Source organism: Rhea pennata, chromosome 17, assembly GCF_028389875.1.
Source record: "Rhea pennata isolate bPtePen1 chromosome 17, bPtePen1.pri, whole genome shotgun sequence".
NCBI lineage: Eukaryota > Metazoa > Chordata > Aves > Rheiformes > Rheidae > Rhea > Rhea pennata.
In genome coordinates, this window is record NC_084679.1 from 2,880,290 (window position 1) to 2,903,340 (window position 23,051).

General features: G+C 45.2%; 2 protein-coding genes across 2 annotated transcripts; one reads left to right on the forward strand and one right to left on the reverse strand.

Annotated features, from left to right (window-relative positions):
- Positions 1-1,863: 1,863 nt before the first annotated feature.
- Positions 1,864-7,323, forward strand: HVCN1 (hydrogen voltage gated channel 1). The gene is made up of 6 exons (XM_062589988.1): positions 1,864-1,945; positions 3,063-3,304; positions 3,843-3,947; positions 4,242-4,473; positions 6,557-6,669; positions 6,989-7,323. Exons 2-6 carry the CDS (start codon positions 3,104-3,106, stop codon positions 7,052-7,054), a joined length of 717 nt encoding a protein of 238 aa, XP_062445972.1. The 5' UTR covers positions 1,864-1,945; positions 3,063-3,103; the 3' UTR covers positions 7,055-7,323.
- On the reverse strand, positions 7,262-21,687 carry TCTN1 (tectonic family member 1). Its single transcript, XM_062589987.1, has 14 exons — positions 21,578-21,687; positions 19,427-19,557; positions 18,506-18,672; positions 18,017-18,104; positions 17,068-17,177; positions 14,025-14,045; positions 13,021-13,146; positions 11,894-12,019; positions 11,428-11,512; positions 10,861-10,999; positions 10,393-10,549; positions 9,099-9,224; positions 8,627-8,771; positions 7,262-8,070 (listed from the first exon to the last, which is right to left on the reverse strand). The coding sequence occupies exons 3-13, from the start codon at positions 18,638-18,640 to the stop codon at positions 8,628-8,630; spliced, it is 1,257 nt and encodes a 418-aa protein (XP_062445971.1). The 5' UTR covers positions 18,641-18,672; positions 19,427-19,557; positions 21,578-21,687; the 3' UTR covers positions 7,262-8,070; position 8,627.
- Between the last annotated feature and the right edge of the window lie 1,364 nt (positions 21,688-23,051).

The window sequence follows — 23,051 nt, forward strand, 5'->3', positions numbered from 1 at the left end:
GCCACCCAGTGCACAGACTTCACTTTCTGCAGCTCAGGCACGCAACCGTGACCTCCCATCGTTCTGCTGCGGGGAGGATCACGCCGAGATGAACAGATTCATCTTGTGAAAAAGTGTTCTGTAAAAATAGCAGCGTAGAAAATAGCGCGTATGTTCACAGCATGTATTCGAGTGACTGCCTCCAGGAAACCAATCAAGAAAACAACCAGTTACATGATACAAGCTGCACTTGAAGTGAGGATGTAGAGCAAAAATGATAGTAAATCTTGGGAAATTGCAGTTATGTATTCCTTTAGCCAGAAAACTGTTACTCCACCAGGCAAGGAGTTTGAGGAGAGTATTGTCAGAGTTTGTTCCAGCAAAATTGCATAGAGCTAATGGATCTTCTTGATAGTAGGAATTGGGTTGAAGACTCCCTGAAGTGCTGGATACTTCATTTACAGAGTTTAACCTGCGGGCAGCATATACAGTGGGAAGAGGTCTAAGGGGGAGCTCTAGGCTGAGGCAGCTAAGGGGACAGACTGCTGTGCTTCAGACCCTCCAGGTTTTGTGTCTGCATCCTTGAATCATGCATAAGTCCCCTCAGCTGCGCTGCCCTCGCCACCTGCTGCTCCTCATTGCAAGCTCGATGGCTCTGCTGGTATCATCATCTCTTGCTGGATTTCCAAGGCATCCCATAGACGTGGCTAAAACACAGCCCCGCAGAGCTCTCTAGGAACATGCTGATCGCTGAGTTATTTAAGTTCTGAGAATGAGGCTTTGTGTTTGCAGTCACCTGGGGAAACTCCTCAGCAGCTGTGCTGACGGACTCCTGGCCCTTGTCAAGTACCCCGCTCCGGTCTGCCTTGCGAGCACTGACCCCACTCGCCTCCCGGAGAGGGGAAGCTGGCTGGTTTCTCCTTGAAACCTACACTCCTCACTGAAAAAAGGGGTGGCTTCGCTAACATCTCAGGAGGAAGGTCTGCCGCATGCAGTTTCAGTCCTTCGTTTGGTGCCTTCTTCCATTAGCTGATTGTATTAGTGTTTTCTGGATGCAGCTGAGGCTGAAATGCCCCAATAAAACCCTTCCTTCCTGAGCTAAGTGGGATCTCTGCTATTGCTGGTGGTGGCCTCGTTTCAGCTGTCCTGTGCTCCTTGGCACTCGGCTGCTTGCTGCAAGTAGGTGGTTTGGGGTGATGTGTTACTGCTTTTGCTTTCTGCAGGGGTGGAGGGAGTTTGTGAGCTCTCCGAAGGCACCGCCGACACAGATCCGCTTTGCCCAGGGAAGGGGAACCTAGAGGGACTCAGGTGCTCTGAGATGAGAAAAATTCACGTGTTTGTGTTCCGAGTGCTTTCCAGAAGGATGCCCTCCCGAGGGAAAGCCTTTTCCATAAAAATCAGCTTCTGTAGGTTTTAATAGAAGCATAAAAGGATGGTGTGACGCCTCCCCTTTAGGGGAGAATTAGAAATATTTCAGGTTTGTCCCAACCCAAGTGCAGCAGAGACAGTTTCCTGATCCTTTTTGTAGCCGAGCTTGCTCTGCGCGCTTTGAAAAGCGGCTCCTCTTTGAAAGAGCGGCGCAGCCCGGGCGAGAAGAGGACGTCCGAGAAACGCAGACAGGTCAACCGCAGCCCCGTGTGCGAGGCCTCGTAACCGCTGCGGTCCGCCGGCTGCGCGGGGGGCTCGGCCCGGCCCGGCCCGGGCTCTGCGGGCCGTTTGCGCCGCCGCGGCCCCGTCCGAGCGAGACGGCAGGAAAGCTGCGAACACGGAAAATGTCAGCGCGGGGAGGGGGCCGCGGCGGCTCCGCGACCCGCCCGGAGCCTTTCCGGGGGCCGGGCCGGGCCGGAGAGGCGGGGCCGGACCGGGCCGGGCCGGGGGCGGCCTCGACCCGCCGGGGCGGCGCGGCCGGCGGAGGCGCAGCGAGGCCGGGGAGGAGGCGGCGGCGGGCGCAGCCGAGACGCGCACGGTACCGGGGCCGGGGGGGGTCTCGGCGCGGAGGGGGCGGCCGGCGCGGAGGTCCCGGCCCCGCCGGGCGCGGCTCGGCGCCCCGAGAAGCGCCCTCGGGTTCCCGACGGGGCTTCCGCGAAGCAGCCGAGCGGCCCCGTGGCCGTGACGCGCCGTCGCCTCCGGTCCCCGATGTGGCAACGGGGAGCAGAGGGGACAGCCCCGGCCCCGCGCCGAGAGGCCGGATGGCCCGGGCCGAGCCGAGCCGAGCCGCCCGCTCCGCCGCGGGGCTCCCGGGGCGAGGGAGCGGCGGCGAGACCGACCCGCCCGCCGCGGACGGGCGACGACGGGGCGGCTCGGAGCCCCCGGCGGCCGCGACGTGCCCAGCGGCACCGTCGGGGCGAGGAGGGCGGCCCCGAGGGGCCGGGAGCGGCGGGGGCCGAGGGCTGGCGGCGGCATCTGGGCACGGGGCCGAGCGGCCCTGCTGGGGCGCCCGAAAGAGGAAGCGGCTCGCGGGGTCGAAAAGGGGGCACGGGGGGAGCGGGCACGCGTGAGGCTTCCCCACGGGGCGTTCATCGGCGCTCGAGGGGCCCGCGGCCCCGGCTCGCGTCGGCCGCGGGGACGTGCCCGCAGCCGGGAGCCCGACGGCGGCTCCCGCCCCGCCGCCGCCTCTGCGGCCCCCGGCCGAGCGGAGGGTTCCCCCCGCAGCCGCGCTGACGGCGGAGGCAAGGCGAGGAGCAGCGCCCGCTCCCAGGGGGACGCGCGGTCCGCCGGCGCGGCTCTTCTCGACGGCGAAGCGGCGGCCGCTTTCTCCCGCATCGCGGGGTGAGGGCTGCTGCCTTCTCCGGCTGTGAACGCCTCGTCCCGAGGCAGAGGGAGCCGGGGGCGGCTGCGAGGGCCGCGCCGCCGCGGAGCGCGTGCTCCCAGCCCGCGGGAGCCCATGCAAAACCCGCGGCGGCGGCACCGTTGAGCAGCTTCCCGTCAGCAGGGCCCGTCCCCTGAGCCCGGTGTCACGCTCTGGTCATGCCGCCGGCAGGGAAGCGGGCGCCGAGGAACCGGCCTCCGGGGGATTTTCGGCTCCCGCCGGCCCCTCGCCGTGGGTCGCGCCAGCAGGGTGACACGCCGCTTTTGCCTTGCAGTCGTCAGCGCCAGCGAGGCTTTGCCTGCTCGACCCGGAGCCATGTCGAGGTACCTGAAGCACTTCACGGTGGTGGGGGACGACCCGGTGCAGTGGAGCAACGACTACCGCAAATGGGAGGAAGAGGAGGAGGAGGAGACGGGGGAGAAGCAGCGGGAGTCGGAGCTCAAACTGGAGCCTTCCCGGAGCCGCGTCTCCTTCCAGGATGTGCTGAAAACAGTCTTCAGCTCGCACAGGTTCCAGGTAAGGCAGAACAAACCTAGGAGAAGCGGGAGCGACGGCGGGGGCTGATGCCCGATGAAGCGCGAGGCTGGCAGCCGCCGCGAGCTCTCGCAGCGGCGTCCCCGGCGCTGGCCCGTTACCTGCTGAGCCGGGACAGTTTCCATCGGAAACGAGCGAGCGAGGCGGGCGCAGATGTTTCCTGCGAGGCCGAGCGGCGACAAGCCTCAGTGCGCGCAGCCCGCGCCCGCCGCGGGGCAGCGGAGGCACCTGCCTCCCGGAGCCGCCGGGGCCCGACGCGCCGGCCGGGGCGGGGGGGGGGGGGACGACACGGGGCCGGAGGCACGGGGCGGATCCGAGGGGATTTGCGCACGCGAGACTTCGCAGGAATAACGGGCCGCTGGAGCGGGAGTCCTGAGCAGGGGCAACCGAAAACTCCCCCAGGTACAACCAGCAGAATCGGGGCCGCGGGGCAGGGTCCGGCCCGCCGGACGGCGTCGGCTCGTCTGGCCAACCCGCCTGCCTTGCGAGGGGTCTCACGGCTGGTCTCCTCCTCCGACAGATCCTGGTTGTCTGCTTGGTCATCGTGGATGCCCTGCTGGTGCTCGGGGAATTGCTTATGGACTTGAAAATCATCCATCCAGACAAATACAACATAGCTCCGAAGGTAAAAATGCAAGGAGGCGTCCGAGCGAGCCGTGACTTCCGCCCGTTGGTGGTCCAGAGCCTGCTAGATGGGACAACCAGGCCAGCAGGGCTCTGCGCCTCCCGTTCTGCCCTGGCCAGGCCCCTGGCTGCCCAGCAGCCCTGGCTCTGCCCCGTCTCTTGGAGCAGACGGCCCATCGCCAGGCCTCCTCCTCGCGGCCTCTGAGCGGGCGTGCCCTGCCGGCAGAGCCCGCGCTGCACGAACGCGTGCAGGAGCCGGGTTTGTTAGCCCTGAACCTGTGCTGTCCTTTCCCAGGTCTTTCACTACCTCTCCCTTTCCATCTTAACCATCTTCCTGGTAGAGGTGGGCTTTAAAGTCTTCGTCTACCGCCGGGACTTCTTCCGCCACAAGTTTGAGGTGCTGGACGGAGCCGTCGTCGTCGTGTCGTTCGTCCTCGATGTCGTCCTCCTCTTCCGGGAGCACGAGTTCGAGGCTGTTGGGCTCCTGATCCTCCTGCGGCTGTGGCGCGTGGCCAGGATCATCAACGGTAGGCGTTCGCGGCGGCGGCCCCGGCACGCGGGGGGGGGGTTGTTGGTGCTCTGAACTACGATTTTGTTTTTTTCTTTTTTTCTTCGCTTTGTGCCTGCGAGAGACTCGGGCCTTGTTCTCCAAGCAAACGCCGCAGCGTTGCCAGAGCGTGGCCTTAATTAACCCGTAAGCTCTCTGGAGCACCAACAACCCGCTGGGCGATGCCGCGGCGACAGGGACGTGGTCGCTGGGCTAGCGCAGCGCCCCGGCAGCCGCCGGCACGCGCCTCTGCAAACGGCCCGGATCTGTCCTTGCGTCGCCCGCTCTCGCAGGGAGACCCGCGGGTCTCGGGCGCGTTGCGGCACCCTGGTGGCAGCGCTTGAAGAGGGAAGCGGGGAAGAGCCCGGCCCTCCCGGAGGCACCTCCCCGGCCGCTGCTCCGCCGTCCTGCCGCAGGCGTCTGGAGCGCTTCCAGGGATGCTGGAGGCAACGTCCCGACCTTGCTCGGGATTCTCCTCAGTGGGATTTGGAGAGCTTGCCATAAAAAAGGAGTGTATGTCCCCAAATCAGGCTTTTTCCCTTCCTTCCTGGCTTTAATGCTGAAATTATAAATTGCTGCAAAGTTGTAAATTCGGACACTTCTGAAACGTTTGCAGCTGGAGCTTCCTGCCCTGAGAAGTCATTTCAGGATTAAAAAAAAAAAAAAAAAAAAAAAAAAAGTAGCAGAGAGGTTATCTCTGATTTCAGCATAAAACCTCAGGCCAAGTCCTGTCCCAAGTCTTGTGCATCAGGAATGACCTTTTGGCGAGTGCTCTGTACTTGACACGGCTGTCAATAATCTCGTTAGCTGGGACAAAGGGAAAGGATGGCTGGTTTGGTGCCCGTAACCTGCCTGCCGCCGCTGTGAGCGTGCTCCGTCGGCAGCGGTGCCCGGGAAGGGGGAGATGGGAGAGCGGGTCGATGCCTGGCTCTTCGGTTCGGAGACAAACTGGCCTTGAGCATGGAGGCACGAGCCATCGAAACATCTGTGTTTCTTAAAATGTCATTCTGCAGGCGAAACAGTCCTGCGTTTACAAGTAAATCTTTCTTTCCCCCCTCATGCTTCTCATCGTGTCTGCCTGCTCAGGACAGCAGTAACGGGGGACAAACGAAATCTGCCCCACGCTCGTGCTGCTCAGGTGTGGCGTGTCCACGTCCCGGCACGGTTCACTGCCTTCAGTCACTGTTGATCGCTGGTGGTGGGGTAACAGGCAGGTGGGAGATGTTTGATGTTATCAATGCAAATAAGCTGCATTGATGGTTTGGCTTTAGTAAAATGAACCCAAAAAAACTCAGGCCTGCTGCTGCAGCACTAGAAACACGGGCACACGCTGCTGCCTGCTCTAATGCATGTTGTGCCGTAAACTGCCAGGGCATCGCTCTGCCAGGTAGCAAGAACGTGCTGTTCTCGATGCTCTTACCAAGCTATTTTTTTCCTTAGAAAACAGTGGGAAGAAATTGCCTTTGCTGTGGGGGATGAGTTCATATGTAATAACCTAACAATAATTCAGCAGAGAAATGACACCTCCGCCGTAATGAGAAACGGTGTCCTTGCTGCAGAGTTGCACAAAAAGTCAAACTCTGCAGCCAGCACGTCCCTGGGTTTGTAGCGGAACAGGGCGTCCCGCCACACCGGGCAGCAGCGCTGGGCAGCTGCGGGGGGACGCGGCCTCGCTGTCCAGGCTGCGCCGGTGGTAGAGCACGGCCCCGACTGCGGGAAATCTGCTGAAATGCAGCCCCGTGTTGCTTCAAAGCCATGAATAACATCCCCCAAGGCTCTGCCAAGGGAATGAGTTCAAATTCAGGATCTGAGTGACAGTTTGATTAATTCAGTTCTGAGGCCAGACTGCCTCTTCCCAGCAGAGTGTCAGCATCTGAGTCCCTGGGGTGGCTAATTTAAAAACCTCATCGAGAAAGGCACTTGGGAAAGGTGGTTTAAGGATGACAGAGCCAGAGCTTGAGCGGAACAAGTTTAACTCCTTGAGCACGGACCCTGTGTACTGCTCACCTCTGCCAGTGGCTGGTTTACATTGTAAAATGACTCCACTGTGTATTGTTTCACAGGAATAATTTTATCAGTAAAGACGCGCTCTGAACAGCAAGTGTCCAAGCTAAAGCAAGCAAACCTGCAACTTGCAACAAAGGTTGAACAACTTGAATACAACTGCACAGAGAAGGTAAGAAAACACTTTTAATTTAAACAAGACCTGCCCTCCAGCTGCTCCCTCAGACAAGCTGGCCCCTGTCAGCTTGGTTTCTTCACTAGAAAGTTGTGGTATATGCTGACTTGCAGAACCACAGCCTTGCCTGTCCTGCCTGTGCTTCCCTTAGCTGCTTCTGCTGCAGAGGAACGACTGCTACCTCTGTCCTACTTACTTTAGCCAGGTTGTCCTGTCTCACTGCAGAGCAAGATGCGTTTCAGGAATAGGAAGACTTGTAGGAAGCTGGGAAACTATTTTAGGTAAGAGCTATATTAATGATTTCTGTCTCCAACAGGAGCAAGAAATTGAGAGGCTTAACAGGCTGTTAAAACAGCATGGACTCATCAGCGAGCAAAAATAGGAGCTCAGTTTTTTGAAGGTGGGGAAGTCTGCCATGGAGAGAGTGCAGTGTTGAAATGTACCTGCTTGACCTGAAAGGTTTTTGTATCCCTTTGCTTTCTCTTGTATAATGTTTTCTATAAACGTTTGCTTAGATCTTGAGATTGCAAAAATAGTTTTACTGGAAAATTAAACACACATTCCCTGTAAACAGTGATTTCATAAGACCTTGTACAGCTGTGCAGTCAAAGCTGCAAAATAATTTAATAAAGACACATCTTATAAGTTATACATCCAGAAGTACCACTTATTTGAAAGAATTACATTTTTCTGCCATATGTTCTTCATTAGCAACATCTTGTAGAAACTTGCAGCCAGTGATAAGACTCCAGACCACAAAAGGTCATTTCTTCTCTACAAGTTGACTGTTCATCATTGCTACATCTTTTCTTTGCCAACCATTCTTTTTGCATTGTTAGTAGTTTCCTCATTTCTGTTGCTGCTTGTGTCACCTCACTATATAAATAATGTTCATTTCCAAAAACACCAACATACCACTCCTTTCCTTGACGATCAAATCAGCACCAAAAGACAGGCAAATAATTGTTGTCTTACGTCAAACAATGTTTGTGTCCTCAACAGCAGATTTGAATTCTGATACAATATTATCTCATCTCTTCTTCTATTTAAGTGTTCATTTGCAGCCTGTTGCGTTACGAAATTTTCTTTGCTTCCACAGCTCACAATTCAACACATTAAAAGAATTAGGGTATGTAAGAACAGATATAGGTGCTGGGAACAGTTAAGACTTCAGAGAAACCATCAGAAAGCATGTTCTAAGGGAACAGGCTCGTGTTTGAACAGAATGTGAACTTCTTCAGATACCAGGAGGTCCCTGTAGTGGGAGTATTTTTAGATGAAGAGTAAGTTTCACTGAGTGAGAATTTTAAAACCTGTTGACTGTAGGAAACTTCTCCAATCAATTTCAGTCAAAGCCAACTGGAAGGGTCATTGAGCTCTTCTGAAAGTATCACTTAACTGTTCAAATATTTAAAAGAAAGATGATTAATTAGTGGTTTGGAAAAAAAAATAGATGGAAATTTGTGGCCTACTCATCTATGAAAATAGATAAAGCTGAGGCCTTATCTAATAGCATGTGATTACTTGTTAATTAACTATTTATTCTGTGAACAGCAGAACTAATGAATCCTAGTTCTGTGCTTTACCCCCCTTCCGCTCCTGCATCCACACTGCAAGGCAGGCAACTCTTATTAGAGATAGTTCAAAGATACATATGTGCTGAAAGGCCAGTCCCTGTACATGTGCTGACAGCCCAGGCAGTACAGACAACCATCAAGTTCATACTGCAACCCTTTTTCCTTTTGGCAGAGGCTTAATTTGGAACTCTCCACCGATGCTCCCCACCCAGCTTTGTGAGAAGCTGAGCCCTTTCTCCCTTTCCCAATTTTGACTTACTATATTTGCACCTTAGAAGAAACTGATCACCCAACATAGTGACTGGATAAACCTTGTTTCTTTAGGAAACAGGCTAAAAATCAGAAAAAGCAGAAATAATTTTTCTATGCGCACTTACCTTAAACAAAAGGAAAGAAAAAATCAAAGGGTAATTTAACATTAATGGTAGGCCGAGCTTTATACCCTGGCTCTGCAGGTGAAGAAACATCAGTGAAAACAACAGAACTTGTTATAGGAATAGTCCTTTCTCTTCCTGAGGGAGGCTGCAATGAAAATGGTATGTGAGTATTAGCTTCAGTCTTCTTTGACTGCTTTTTGGACTAGGTTAAATATTCAGCTGTTATTTGTAATACTTTTTTTTAAGCAGTTTCACATTTCTTTTCATGAATGATGTATAACTTTTATGAGAAGTGTATTTTGGCAAGCAGCCCACAGTTATGTTTGAGTTGGAACAAAAACTGGATGCAATACATTCAAACATGAAGTCTTACCTTTATCTAAAGAGATTAACTGGGCTGCTATCGTACAGTTGATCCCTAAGTAAAGCAAACCATTCTTTTTATCTTAAATCCTATAATTTAATCACATACCTGGTTCAATGTAGCAGTAGTGACAGTTGCTGTAACATTCACTATTCTAGCTTGTGGATTGACTAGGGATCCATATTTAGTCCACTTCACTTCTATTTCAAGTGATACTGGTATTTGGCATGAGCTCTGAAAAGAATTATAAATTCTCTCATTGTTTAAGTTGTACAGAGGTAACCACATTAATTAATCATCACATTACACTAGCAGAATGGCCTTAGAAGCTTGCTCCAGGAGGTTACCGGAGCAACTAAGCTATGCCTGTGCTCCAGGCTGCTGCTTGTGCAGGCGGCACGGGGTTCTTGCAGCTTCATCTCTCTTGCATTCCCGGAGTTTCTCCACAGTTTTGAAGGAATTCTGTCCACTTTCAAAGGTGACAAACTGACTCTATGACTGCACTTCAGACAGGACTGTTCTACTTCAGCAGTGCAGGGTACACTTGGATATTAACTCAGCTGGACTTTAGCTTTTAGTGATATTGCTGAGATGGTTCTTTTCAGCATGCAAGCAGGAAGAGTCACCTAGTAGAAGCGATTTGTTTCAGTAATGTTGCTGGGACAGTAGAGAACTCTTAACTCCTCCAGGACAGAATTTTGAAGCCTATAGTCTTAAGTATTTTTAGAGATTTACTTTCAACTTTACTCTTTATTGGTCTCTGTTCTATTTCTAAACAGAAATTAATTATTTCTAAACAGAAATAATTCACAGTTTAGTTGCAAAAGCGTTTAAGAAACCTACACATAAGCTGTTAATGAGGGTGTGCTATTATTCAGCCCACTCCAAGCAGCACTGCCTACCACCAAAAGTGGGGACTGCTCTGCATCAAGAGGAAAAAGGCTAGTGCAGAAGATGTAAAGAACAAGCATGTTGTTCAGCTCACTCAAGTATACTCTGTTTTAAGGTCAGGTGCTCGTACCTGATATTAGAGCACTGAGTAGAAACACTGATTTTGTTAGCACAACTGGTAAGGCTGAAAGAGTGAACTTCATCCCACTTGCAGAGCAAGACTAATCTGTGGGGGTTGCTTTGTACCTAACATGTTTTTCTGCTCTGTAGCTGAGGTGTCTAGATACCACCCTGATAAAAATAAACTCCCTCCTTACAGCAAGAGTGTAACTCCTTGTTTTGGATATTCCATGAGGACTTTCTCCCAGTTTATTTCTGCAATTTTGTTTCCCTATGGGTCTGAGAAGAGGGGATCACAGCCTTGCCTAAGCTGATGGTGCAGTACAGGTACAGATCTCAGGTGAGAGAGGACACTGAGAATAAGGAGGCCAGGAGGAGGGCTAACTTTCACCTGCTCTGAGGTGTGGAGCTGAGTTATTGGCACCCAGTCAAGCACATCCTGGGCTTGAGAATTTCCAAATGAAGCCACGTATTCAGGAAAGTGTTGTCCCTTCAGTAAACCTAGGAGGGTTTGAGTCAAGACTTGGCATTCCATAGCTGCAGTGATTCTTCCAGAAAAAAAGAGAAATGAGTTAAAGCAAAATCCACTGGTTTGGCACAATAATAATTTCTCCTTGCTCTTATGCACTGTTTAAGCCTTCTGGCTATAATTGCTAATGTACATAATCTTTCCAAGAGAAAGACCATTGTTAATTAAATGACATTACTTATAATTAAATACTCTACTCCCGATGTTCCTGCAGTGTATGAATGTCCCAGAATCTGAACAGATTCTAAGGAAAAGGGTTGTCAGTGTGTTAAAAGCATTCACTCATCAAAAAAAAAAAAAAAAAAAAAAAAAAAAGAAATGTCCTCTTACCGTAACTTACAGCCTGACATCATGTTATAACCAAATAATACTGGGGTTCTGGCTCCTGCTGCTGCCAGACAGTCCTGGTTGGAGGTACTTTGCAGAATGGTCAGCTGTCCATATTTGTTAGTATTTTGAATGATGCCAGATGTAGTACACAGTTAAGGGCAAATTCAATACTTGATATATGTTATAGAGACAGAATCCTTAGTCATATCCTTAAAATATGTCTGAAAAATACTACAGTAGCTCAAGACTCCTCTCTTGCACAGTAAAGCAGCACTGGAGTGTACAATTAAGGTTTAAACCTACCTCTTCTAAAAAGTCACTTGAGACTGCAGCAAGGACTGAGTCATTTTCTATTTCTGAAACACAGCCAAAAAGGACACTTTGCATAAAGAACAGATGTATTCTATAGAGGTCCATGTTAGAAAGTGTCTGTGACGACATACCGGAACAGCGCAAGATCCCTTTGTCTACCTTTTGCCATGATGATGGTCTCTTTTCAAAGGACTTGCTTTGTGCTTAAAAAGTTTTTCAACCCTGCTGCAAATCAAATTTCAACACGGAAAGGATATCCATGTGGCCTGAAGCCTGCTCTTACAGGCAGTCCAACAACATAACCAGGATTACCACTGAGAGGAACTGGCTTTGTATTTACCTGTAATGCAAGTTTACAGTCTTAGTTTTTATCATGCACTGAAATCATTGGAAAGCACAAAATATTTCAGGTATTCTAGGATTATTAACAGCCTTGAACAATGATAATAGTAAGACTTCTCTGTAAGATAGTAACTGTTCTCTAACATTGGGATCAGGCTTTGCTTTCACTGGGCACATTGCACAGTCACTAGCTGACTCTTCTAAATGTGAAAAACAGACTTTGGAGGTCCTTAATGCGCAGTTCTGAAATGCTGCCTCATTTGTGTAGCCAGTGAAAGTTACATTTTACCTTATTACTACAACTGTTCTGATTCAACTTTAATAAGTTCTGTAATTAAATGTCTTTCAACAAGTCATCCATAACATCTCTAGCAGTTACCTGAGTAAAGCTGATTTCAAAGCTCTGCTGTATTGAACGTGCTTCTTTGTTAATTGCCCCCAAGACAAAAGAAGCAGCTGCTTCTAGTATTTCTCCTGCTTCTGTGTATGTAATATGATAACTCACCTGAAAATAAAACATTTTGTGTATTAATTAGAACAAATACATACAAGTATGAAACTAATATAAAAGAATTAAAAAGTATACAAGTTGCTTGCTTCCTTTAAAAAAAACCCACTCTGCTGCACTATAGAGATGTACTATATCCTCAGTTGCAGTATGGCAAGGATGAATCCAGAGAACAGAAGGAACTGAATTACTGCTCAGTAGGTGGCTAGTCATTTTACAAGTCTTTCTTTGCATTAAAAACACAAGCCTTGTCTGTATATCCAAAGTAGCAAACACTTTTTAAAGTATTGATACACAGGGACTGATTAGACATACTTTTCCTCCAGATATTGATCTAGCTTTCTCCTAGAGATTAAGGAACATGGAGATATTGCTTATTCATTCTAGTTTGCCATTCATCTCCTGTCTTCCAAGGGAGAGATGTTCAAGAAGAGTGTGAAAGAAGTGGTGGTCTAACATGACAGACAAAAACACGACATCTGCAAAGAGGTTAGTATCCATATTAGCAGATTTAGGAGCTAAAGAACATGAGTGTTACCAGATCAAACCACTGATTAGCAATAGCCAGAAGTGGATCTAGGATTGGAGTCTCTTTAAAACAGACTTCATGGGAACCTTTTCTAAGCCAATCCTAATGTTCAGCTACTCAAGCTGAAAAAAATGATACGATACATAAGGTGTAGTCCTCTGCCTTTCCCAAGCATAACAAGATTCTAATAGATTCTAAATTCATCGTATTGTCTGTGATGTTGTATACACATAGTAGCAACAGAAATTGATTTCATCTTGTCTCTATGTGTATTAAATATACTTAGTTGCAAAACACTACATGCTCTTTCATCCCAAAGGCAGTGTTTCTCCTGTCGTGTTTACTTTAACGATGTCACGATGTATGGAAACTGGGCAAAGCCTCTCCTGGTAAGTTGTAAATCAGAAATGATTCGATGTCTACATGCCTTCCATCCAGTGAGAGGAGGAAAAGCAATGAATATACATACCCCAAGAACTACATTTATGCACAGTTCATCCAAAATTGTAGGGAGCCTGAGGTCCTCATTACTGTCAAGTAAGGTCCGTATTCCATTCAGAGACTGGACAACTATGGACTGGACAGTAATATTAACCTGAAAAACAAATTCATGCCATTTCTGAATATTGTGTATTATTATTTTTGCCATTTTGTGTATTACTGTATTTATGAACTTTAAAGAATGGACAAGTACTTTTATATCTCTGAAAGAAACCCAACATTTGTATTTTATACAGTGATTTTATAAGTTTAGAATGGGGGGGTGCATTTGTTTTTTAGTAAACATGCTTGTTTCCTGGACACAGGTATACTAGCTAGGTGCTGCCTGCACCTCCTTTATTCCTAGGTATTCAGATTGAAAGACACAAGAAAGAGCTAGTTTAGGGTTCTCTTCCACAGAGGCAGCAGGCAACAATCCTTTAACAACTGCACTATTACATGTGTTCCTGATGTTCAACAAGATGTTCTGTTTTTAAGTATAAAATACTTGCTAAGAGAGAATTATACGTGGAAGTGATGCATCAGACTTAAGTCTCAGGAGGTAGCATATTCTCTTGGAGCTGCTAAGTATCCTTACTGATAGGGAATGTGGCACTGAACGTGAGGGGGAATTTCTTCACCGTGAGAGTGATGGAGCACTGGAACAGGTTGCCCAGAGGTTGTGGAGTCTCCTTCTCTGGAGATCTTCAAGGCCCGCCTGGATGCAACCTTGTCTAACATGCTCTAGGTGACCCTGGTGAGCAGGGAGGTTGGACTAGATGATCTCCAGAGGTCCCTTCCAACCTTACTGATTCTATGATTCTAGGAATTCTGTTCTAACGCATATGGGGTTTTTGCTTATTGTTTGTTTTTTTTCATTTAAAGAGCAAGAATAATGTCCCTGTTCTAGTGAAGTCAGTGGAATACTCTCACTGACTATAAAACACCAAGAATTTTACCCCTAGATGTTCCAAGCAAGACAGGATACTTTACCATCTGACTTGATTTGGGTACCTAAAGCAGAAAAAAAAAAAAAGAACATTTTCAAACAATAGCAAAGACATGAACTATTAAAATTAGCAGTTAAGTAAAGCAGTTAAGGCTTAATTGCTTTGCCTGTTTAACTATCTATTATTACAATGACTTTTACTTTGTAGAAGTAAATGGATATACACTATAGTATCCAGGTAGTGTCAAAATAACTGCTAGGTTTTGTGGCTAATAGGCAAAAATCTTACAGTCCAATCCTCCTCTTCTTCCCCTGAAACACATGGAAAATTTCTTACTGCCTTACATCAGTTTTGCATCAGGCCTAACTCTGGCGACATTCCAAATAAATAAACAATACATTTAATAAATAGATTAATCTAGTATTTCCCTTTGACATCCTACTTGCAACTCAGAGCTAAGAAACACTGAAAAAGTTCACTTCCATCAGAGTGCCAACCCAAGAAAGACATCTCAGTTTTATGAAATTGTTATCATTGGTATCACATATAATTGGTATCATATTGTTTGGCCTATTGAGGGCCTCAGAGAACATTGTTCCTATTACAGATCTCTGCAAAAACACTTGTAACTATTCATAGGCTGCCAGTTTAGGAGGTCTGCCAGGCTGTTCATATCCAAAGAGATAAAGAGCTATTGTTGTGGTAACAAGTCTATAGTTCGATGGTCTCTAAACAAAGAAACGAGAAGCAAGCATGCCCTCTGTTGTTATACAGTACCTGGTTACGCACAGGTGCCCTGTTGGAAAATTTCCACCAGATTTTGATGGAAAGGAAGAAATGTCAGACCAAGGTCATCAATCACATATACTCACATATGGTACCATTTTGTCAAGGAATTTACTTTTGTGAGTTCCCAAGATGTCCTTGATTCACATCTTTGGGAAGGGATCAAAACCATGGAGTTCAGCCATGAAACCAGTTCTGCAGAATTAGGACATGATACTGAGACTAGACTGCTTATCTAATGTCACAGCAGAGAATAAATTCTTGTGAGCTGGATGTGAAGGTGATGCAGGCAAAGTCTGCAACACACACACAGAAATTTATATCAACGTCTGACCTAACATCTTGAGGTACAGCTCAGCAATCAGACTGAGCTGCATGGCTAGAAGTGCTTGTAAAGACTAGACCTTATCCTTCAGGAAAACATGCTGTTTCTGACTAGGGAAGAGGGAAGATAGGTCAGTGGTAGAGAGCACTCTAGCCTCATCGCTGCCTCCCATTGAACTGATCTTCTCAACAGCCAGGGAGCCAAGCAGGGTCAGGCACTAGTGCTTTGCTTTGTCAGCTGCACATTAATCACTGACCACATCATGTGAAGCATCACAGTGCTGTATCGTGGTGGAGTGTACTAAACACCTCTTGACTCTGCTGGACAGGCCAGGGTAGCTAGTAGAGATAAAATTATAACAGTTACCAGTATCTTCATATCACTCAAGCTGCCCAACCTGGCAGTAAGTATGGGCTGATAATGATGGGATTTTTCTGAAAGGAATTGCTGTACCAGTCCTGTCAATGAGAAGGCTGGTGCGTTTTGCCATTTTTTTTGCTGGCAGCTCCACCTGCTGGCACTGGAGAGACTCCTTATTCTCCCCTGTGAACATCCAGTCCCCAAGGCCAATAGCCCCACATTTGCTTTTATATAGTCATGTCATGTCTTCCGCTTCCTTTGGGAAGCAGAGCTGCTTACAAACCAGCTCTTGTGGCTTTTTGTCATTCTCCAGTTCTTGCACCTGATCCCTCCTGAACATCTATTGTACTTTGGACAGGAATCTTTTTTGCCTAAGTTGGGACATGGTAACTGGCAAATGACACGTGCATAACTTGTTATGTAGAGTTCTTAATTCAAAAACATCCAGCCACTTGGAGCCTATTCTGGGGTATGCTTTTCTTTTCCTGTTGTTTCTACAGCCTCCATGAATTCTAACCTTGGGTGCATGTAGAAACACTCAAAGCATTTCTGTGACAAAAGTTTTTCCATCTCTTCCATAGCAGAATAATTAAAAGCTAAAGTTTGTAAGCCTTGACTGATTTCAATTATGTCCTCAGAGATTAGGAGAATGATCCCACCTGTAGAAGTGTGAACTACTTAGTGGATTTGTGTTACCATTGAGGGCTTTTGAATTTGTTAGGTGAACTAGAAGACTGGAAGCAGTCTTTAAGCAGTCATTTGTAATAGAGTGCTAATTAACTGAATACAAATAAATATATAAATTAAAAACATCCTATGAGAGGAGAAGGTGCTGTTTCTTGCTGATATCCATCCTTCTGGAAGGAGCCATCAAGTTAAGGTATAATATACCTCAGTTTTAATTCTGCATGCTTGATTTACTTGTCTTCCTGAACACAGGTAAAAGAGACTTATTTATAAAGAAGACATTCTCCAGTTCAGAAAGGAGCATAAAGATAAGTTTAGCTTTGAAAATCAGCCATAGACTGGATTTGGTAGTAGGCAGGATACTAACAAGTTTGTTCTCAATGGGGTAAAAGCTCCTATCTTTGGGGAGGATTGTAAGAAAGGTGTAGAATGTGGGGTGAAATACCTCTTTATTAAAAAAAAAAAAAAAAAGTTTGTATTACAAGTCATGTATGCATTACAAGTCATGTATGCAGAGGATTCAACCTGACAGGTTCTTAAGTACAAAGGTTTGCTAACTCTTCAAAACCCAGGCTTCCTAGAATTATGCACTCTAGCAATAGGCTTCTTAAGAGAGCTTAAAAACATGTACACATGCATAAAATTGCTGCCACTGTACTAGGTCTATTAGCTCAGTGACAGAAACTTTCATTTTCAAGACTATTATTTTTGTTAGCTAAGCAGAGAGCAATAAATTCTTCTGTTATCTAAGCTGGAAGCAAAAACACTTTCAAAGGCTTTCTTTATAAAAGTTTGTTGCATAGGAAGATTTTTTCCCAATCTACAACTTACAATCCAAATGAAATACTGCTTTCCTTAAGATATAAAAGCCACTTAATTCTATAGATGCAAAAAAAACTATACAATGATGGTTTCAAATCATACTTACTGCTAAAATGCTGGAATTAATATAGAACAGCATACTAACTTCTTGAAAGGTGTCACACTTTTCCATGCTTACTAATCTACTGCATTTTGTAGCCTGGTTTACTAAAAACCCTAGGAAAAAAGTTACAAGTGTTACTGAAATGAAATAGTAATTAAGAAAAACAAACAAAGACAACATAAGAACATCAATTAAATGCAAAACTAAAAGTAAATGGAACTTCTATTGCAGACAAGGTTTTGTGTGTGCTGTAAAGCAAGACAGTATCTTAGATTCTCCAGAAATGTAATGAGACAAAAATGTTACTTCCTGAAAACAGAAGTTTAATAAAAGCAACAAGACTTGTGATTGTGTTTTGAAATCTCATGTGACTTTCTTTTATGAGAGATCTCAGTTTTCCTACGCTCACCATCAGGACCATTATTATAATATTTAATAAAAACACATGATTTGGGAAGATGCAGTCTTCTCTCCAAATTTTTAGGAAACTTCATGAAAGGTTCAAATGTAGGTTGAAGTCTGCAAGTCTGACTTGAGTTGCATTCAGGCTGTGAAAGGAACCTCATTGTACCAAAGGAACATCTTAGAAAGGCTGCCCAATTAGGTTTTGCTTTGTGTAATATATACCCTCATGGTGTTACCGTTGTATTATTTTTATTAAACTAATTATAACAAATAGGATCAGTTTTAGTGGAATAAATGACCCATTAACAATACTCACTAGGATTTACGTATTTAAAGCTGCATGTTTAATCTAGATGCAACACAATTTCACTGTATATCTTCAAATAGCTTCTATTTCCATGGGATTTTTTTAGAACGTTTGTTCACAAAGCTCCATCTGAATTCAGTTGGTGTGTGTGCTGTATTACTGAATGATTAAACTCAAGCCTCGAATAACAGGAGAATACTCTAAACCAAATAAACTAGAATTCAAAAGCATTTTTCCAACCTGCAGGATTAGCATCAGAGCACCAGGAGGAGACAACAGAACTAGGCAGTCTCAGAAATGCATCCACTGTCTGTATAGGAACACCATACTGCCAAATAAAAGGACATATTCAAGCACATAGGTGCATTTCAGTTCACATAAAGCTTTAGAGCATTTGCATTACCAACAAATCTGAACAATAGGAGCCTTTATTTCCACCATCTCGCTCAATATTGTATACTTCTATGCACGACAATTCTTAAGTCATAGCTAACTTATTTCTTCCTGTTTACAGTAATAAAATAGCTACTTATTTTTCCACACCTTAATGTAGTTCACTTATGAAGAAGGCTAATACAAACTGTTGCATCTTACTCTGATATAGCTAAATTTCAAGACCAAAATGAAGTTTGTCTCTTTGAGAGACAGCTCTTAAAAGCAAATGCAAACGATGCTCGCTTGCTCTGATATGGAAAAATGTAATACTGAATGATTAAGACCATTATTTACCTCATATCTATATGTTTCATTTGCACCAGAAGAATTTTGAGAATCTGAGTTTATACTCCAGCTATCAAACTCAGTACTGAAAGTAGCACTTCCAAACTGTTTAAGCAGTTGATCAAAATTTTCAGAAGTAGGCATTTCAGGAGAAATAAAGGAGAGTGCTTGTTTATCTGTCAAAACATTTTAAAGAATGAGATAACATTTAGGATACAAGATACAGAAACAGTATTTAGATTTTTTTTTTTAATCAATGACTAGAAAATACCAAAGAAGGGTGAATATTTAGGAGAAAAGCTAGGAGGTATCTTAATTTAAGATTTCACCTTGATTCATGAAAGTACATACTTAAACCTAAGGAAAGAGGTAAGCCCCTTTCTTTTTTTTTTCCCCCTCCCTCCCTCTTTTTCTTTTTTTTCTTTTTTAAAAAAAAAAAAAAGGTTTCTAATAGCATCATATGTTCCAAAACAAAGACTTTCCAACTAGTAAAATTTTGAAGCTAAACACTCAGATAAATATTGCATAGTCATAATTAAATTAAGAGAACAGAGCACTAATCACTTCTCCAATTCTCCAAATTCCTTAACCAAAAAATAAAAGGGTTTTTTCCCCCCCCCTTTTTTTTTGAGGAAAAACTTTTTAACCCCATAGTTGCCAGGGGAAAGGAAAATTTTATAAAAATTGGTAATAAGCCTAGTCAGAGCCAACAGTGTTCTTTCCACAGAGAAGACTAAGAAGATTAGCTGAGATATTGTAATCCTTTCACTTGTAAAACTATGGAATCAAAACATGCAACCTGTGAGCATATAGAAAAATCAGTTTTCAGGCAGGTTTAGTTACTTTTAATTTTGGTCTGTCTTTTTGATACCTAAAGAGCTTATAGAAAATAATAGTGCAATGCTTAGCATTGGCAACAACTCTACTTACAGTTTGCAGTATGAATGCAGAAAACATTGGGATTGATTTGGTCAGTTAATTTAAATATTCTTTCTGGTGGATTTGCTTCAACATCAAGTGAATATATAGCAGCTTTCTGACTGCAAAGGTGGCTGTCACCTCTGTGAATAACAACAGTAAAATCAATGATCCACTAGAAGTTAATATTAACCACATCATTTTAAAGTTATCTTCATGTGTTGAGATAGCATCAGAAAAGCACTAATGGGGTTACTCTCTTTTTAAAACAATGTGTATAGCAATTCTGTATCCTTCTAAGGCTTGTATCATTTTATACTCTGTGCTTAGTAACACACCTAGAACACACAAAGAATTCTCCAAGACATCTTTTATGTAGCAGAGGAAGTGGTATGAAGAGCAACATGAAGTAAGATAAGAGATAGCCAGTGGTGAAGGGAAGAACCTGATAGTAATAATACTAGAGTTAAGATGACAAGTTGGATAGGATTCAGATGGTGTGAGACACCACAAATGCAGGATGTATCACAGACTGGACAGCTTGGAAGTACTTTTATTTATATAAAATAGGTGGGAAGGACGACTGTTAAGGTAGTATGATGTTAAGTACACCAGAAAAAGGTAAGTTTCATGGACATGGAACAGTATTTACCTCTGTGAAAAGACAGTGACCTACTTGAGATGCATGCAAAAGAAATGACAAGGTGAGAAACAGTGACCTACTTGAGATGCATGCAAAAGAAATGACAAGGTGAGAAACAGGGAGATGAAATACCGATTCAATCAGGTTGTACCAGTGTCTCCAACATGCTAGAAATACATGAAGATGATTCCTGGGAAACTGGTACTTACAGCAGAGCAAATTAAAATAGTCAAGGGCAGAAAGTGGAAAAGTGACATGACTTTTAGAAACAACTTCTTATGCACAGAGCTAAACTTTTTTGTGAGGTGAACCATTTCTTAACAGGATCACATCCTAAATAAAACACCCCTGATTTCTGCGTTTTACAGACCACATAACCTCTAACTTGTGATCAAAACCCTGTTAGTAACTACCACAATTATTGAAATGTGATAAATCTAAAATTTAAATAATGAGATCCAGAACACTTGCAGTTATTGAAAATGCCATGGATTTCTATGCAAAATGAAAATTTTACACAAAAGAATTCAGGAAAAAAAAACACAACTTGCTTTTATGCCTTTCTAGTTGACAAAGACAGAATAGTTACCTGAGAATTAAACTGTCATTCAGGAAGGCGTTGATTAGACCTTTCTGATTTATATAAATACCTATAAATGGGTAGCAGTAGTCATTGTGTGCAAGAACAATAAGAAATGCCATTCAAGGATGACTACTAATTCAAATCTCAAAGCACTGAGAATAAACCTCAGTTTTCAAACTGGCATAACTTATGCAGAAGGTAGGTTGATGAGCTATACTTATTGTTCAGATAGGTCACCAAGAGAATTTTGCATTAAGATTCTGAAATGAGCTTTCTTAACTTCTATTTGAGAAGATGAAATCTGCATAAAGGTATTTTCAAATAGACTGTAAATAGCAAAGAAACAACTATCAGCATTGTTTTATTATTATGTTACGTTTTACTCTGTGAAGTGACAATGGCAGTGAGATAGAAGGTTGGACACCTCATCATAAAAATAAGGTCAGAGTGATTCTCACAGTACTTTGTTATAGGCCTGAATTGATCATCTTTCTATCTGATATAATAAACTCCAGTGAAAGAGGTTAGTGATAAATTGCTGATGGCTCATGGAGGTGGTCAAATTGTTCCATGGTACCAGCTTTCTTAGCTTCCAGGTACTCTGTTATATTGCTAGAAGTCTAAAGACACATTATTCTTCCCCCTAATGAACGCATCGCCAGCTAAGTGCCCACATCCAGTAGGAGAATGGAATAGGGGAAAAGCCAAGAGCAAAGGTTTGGGAAAGAGGGAATAAGAAACTGGGGTGGGATGACAATTTGCTGTTCTCCTACTCGCTGAAGACAAAGGAGTACATGCCTAATGCAGGAGAGACTGATGAAAGCATAGTCAGGATGGATGGGTTAGGAATTTGTAAGAGGAGAGGACAGAGCCCTTACAAACACATGTTGCCAATAGGAAGAGATTTTGTATTTCGGAAAACTATTTATTCACTTACGTGACAACAGGAACTGAACATGTAGTAAAGAGACTGAAATCTGCGGCACTGCAGTCAGGGTCACAGCAGCAATTTACATCACACTGTGCCACCAACAGATCACAAACACACAGCTTGGCAACTGGAGAAAAGATTTAAATTAGAATTAGAATCAAATCTTAACGCATTACAATGTGTACCAGAACACTTATCTTTCACCTTGCCTTATTTTGACAATGGTCAAAAGTCTAGATCCAAATTCATGTTTTCTTTAACAAGTTGTTTTTAAAAGTTGGCTTTTCAAGGCATACTATAAATCTGATCCTATGTTCCCTATGAAATCAAAAAAAAAAAAAGCAATCAAATAGGAATGTTGAAGGCATTAAAATGTTATTCAGTACTGCTGAGAAAAAAAGACACAAATAATGTAGCAATACTATGTTTAAGTTGGGGGGGGGGATTGATACAGCAATAAAAAGTTTAGGAGTATCAAACATGACCCAGGATACAGTAATGCATTTCCCTGACGTTCCAACATAACCAGAGCTGATTTCTTTAAAGTTGCTTTTTCTGTCTTTAGATGCTGTGAATATTAGAATAATAAGGAAGTAAAGTAATTGCTAACTACTGTGAACTGTCTTGACAATATAAGTTTGGCGGCTTCTTAAAAACATTCTTTGGTTTTTCAAGTCTTCAAATTCAAGGAGCAGATATTAATTTACTTAACTGGTTTTGAGAGTGGTTGTTCTGTAATAAATCTAGACTTAAGGGTAGCATAAAATACAGAAGAGGGAGATCAGTACTCCATAGGCCAGACATAATTGAGTATTTAACCTTGTAACTACCACTTTTCCCCTTCTGTTTGACTGTTAAGACATTTCCCTGCAGCCCTCTGGGTGCTCTCTGCCCACTTCAACTATATCCAGCCGGCTCCTGGAACTTTTGCAGTTCTGATTGTTCTGTCAGCCGAATTTAGGATCAGAGCCTTGTGCTCGCCTTGCAAAGGAGGGAAGTTGAAACGCAAAGAATGTGATTGGGAAGCTGTGCCCCTGAGAGCAGGGGGTTGAAGCCTCCTTTTCCTAAGGAAGCATGCACCAGGACACGTCTGATTTGGCAGGTAATCTAGCAAAATGGAAGTGAAGGGTGACAAAAGTGGAATCTATCCGCTAACGGGGGCGCGCGCTGACAGCACAGCTCTGCACAGGTACCACCGATACCGCCACGGCGCCGCTACCCACTGGCGGAGCCCGCCAGCCCCCGCCCGGCCCGGCCCGGCCCAGGCACCCACCGTCTGTCACCGGGGCCGGCCTGCGGCCCGCCCGCGCGCCGGCGGCAGCGAGGGGCTCCAGCGGCGCCGGGGGAGCCGCGGCGGCGGCGGGGCCCGGCAAACGGGCGGGCTCCGCGCTGGCGGCGCCGCGCGGCGGCAGCAGGAGGAGGAGGAGGGACACGAGCCGCTGCGCCGCCATGGCCGCCGCCGCCGCCGCCCCTAGCGACG

Excerpts from the sequence above, each read along its gene's own strand:
- HVCN1 (XM_062589988.1), top strand. The coding sequence starts at position 3,104 with ATGTCGAGGTACCTGAAGCACTTCACGGTGGTGGGGGACGACCCGGTG. Across the intron at positions 3,305-3,842 it reads TCAGCTCGCACAGGTTCCAG|ATCCTGGTTGTCTGCTTGGT; the intron begins GTAAGGCAGAAC and ends CTCCTCCGACAG. Across the intron at positions 4,474-6,556 it reads CGTGGCCAGGATCATCAACG|GAATAATTTTATCAGTAAAG; the intron begins GTAGGCGTTCGC and ends ATTGTTTCACAG.
- TCTN1 (XM_062589987.1), bottom strand. The coding sequence starts at position 18,640 with ATGCCTACTTCTGAAAATTTTGATCAACTGCTTAAACAGTTTGGAAGT. Across the intron at positions 11,513-11,893 it reads TTGAAATCAGCTTTACTCAG|GTAAATACAAAGCCAGTTCC; the intron begins GTAACTGCTAGA and ends CTTGCATTACAG. Across the intron at positions 11,000-11,427 it reads AGGCTTCAGGCCACATGGAT|CTGGCATCATTCAAAATACT; the intron begins ATCCTTTCCGTG and ends TGTGTACTACAT.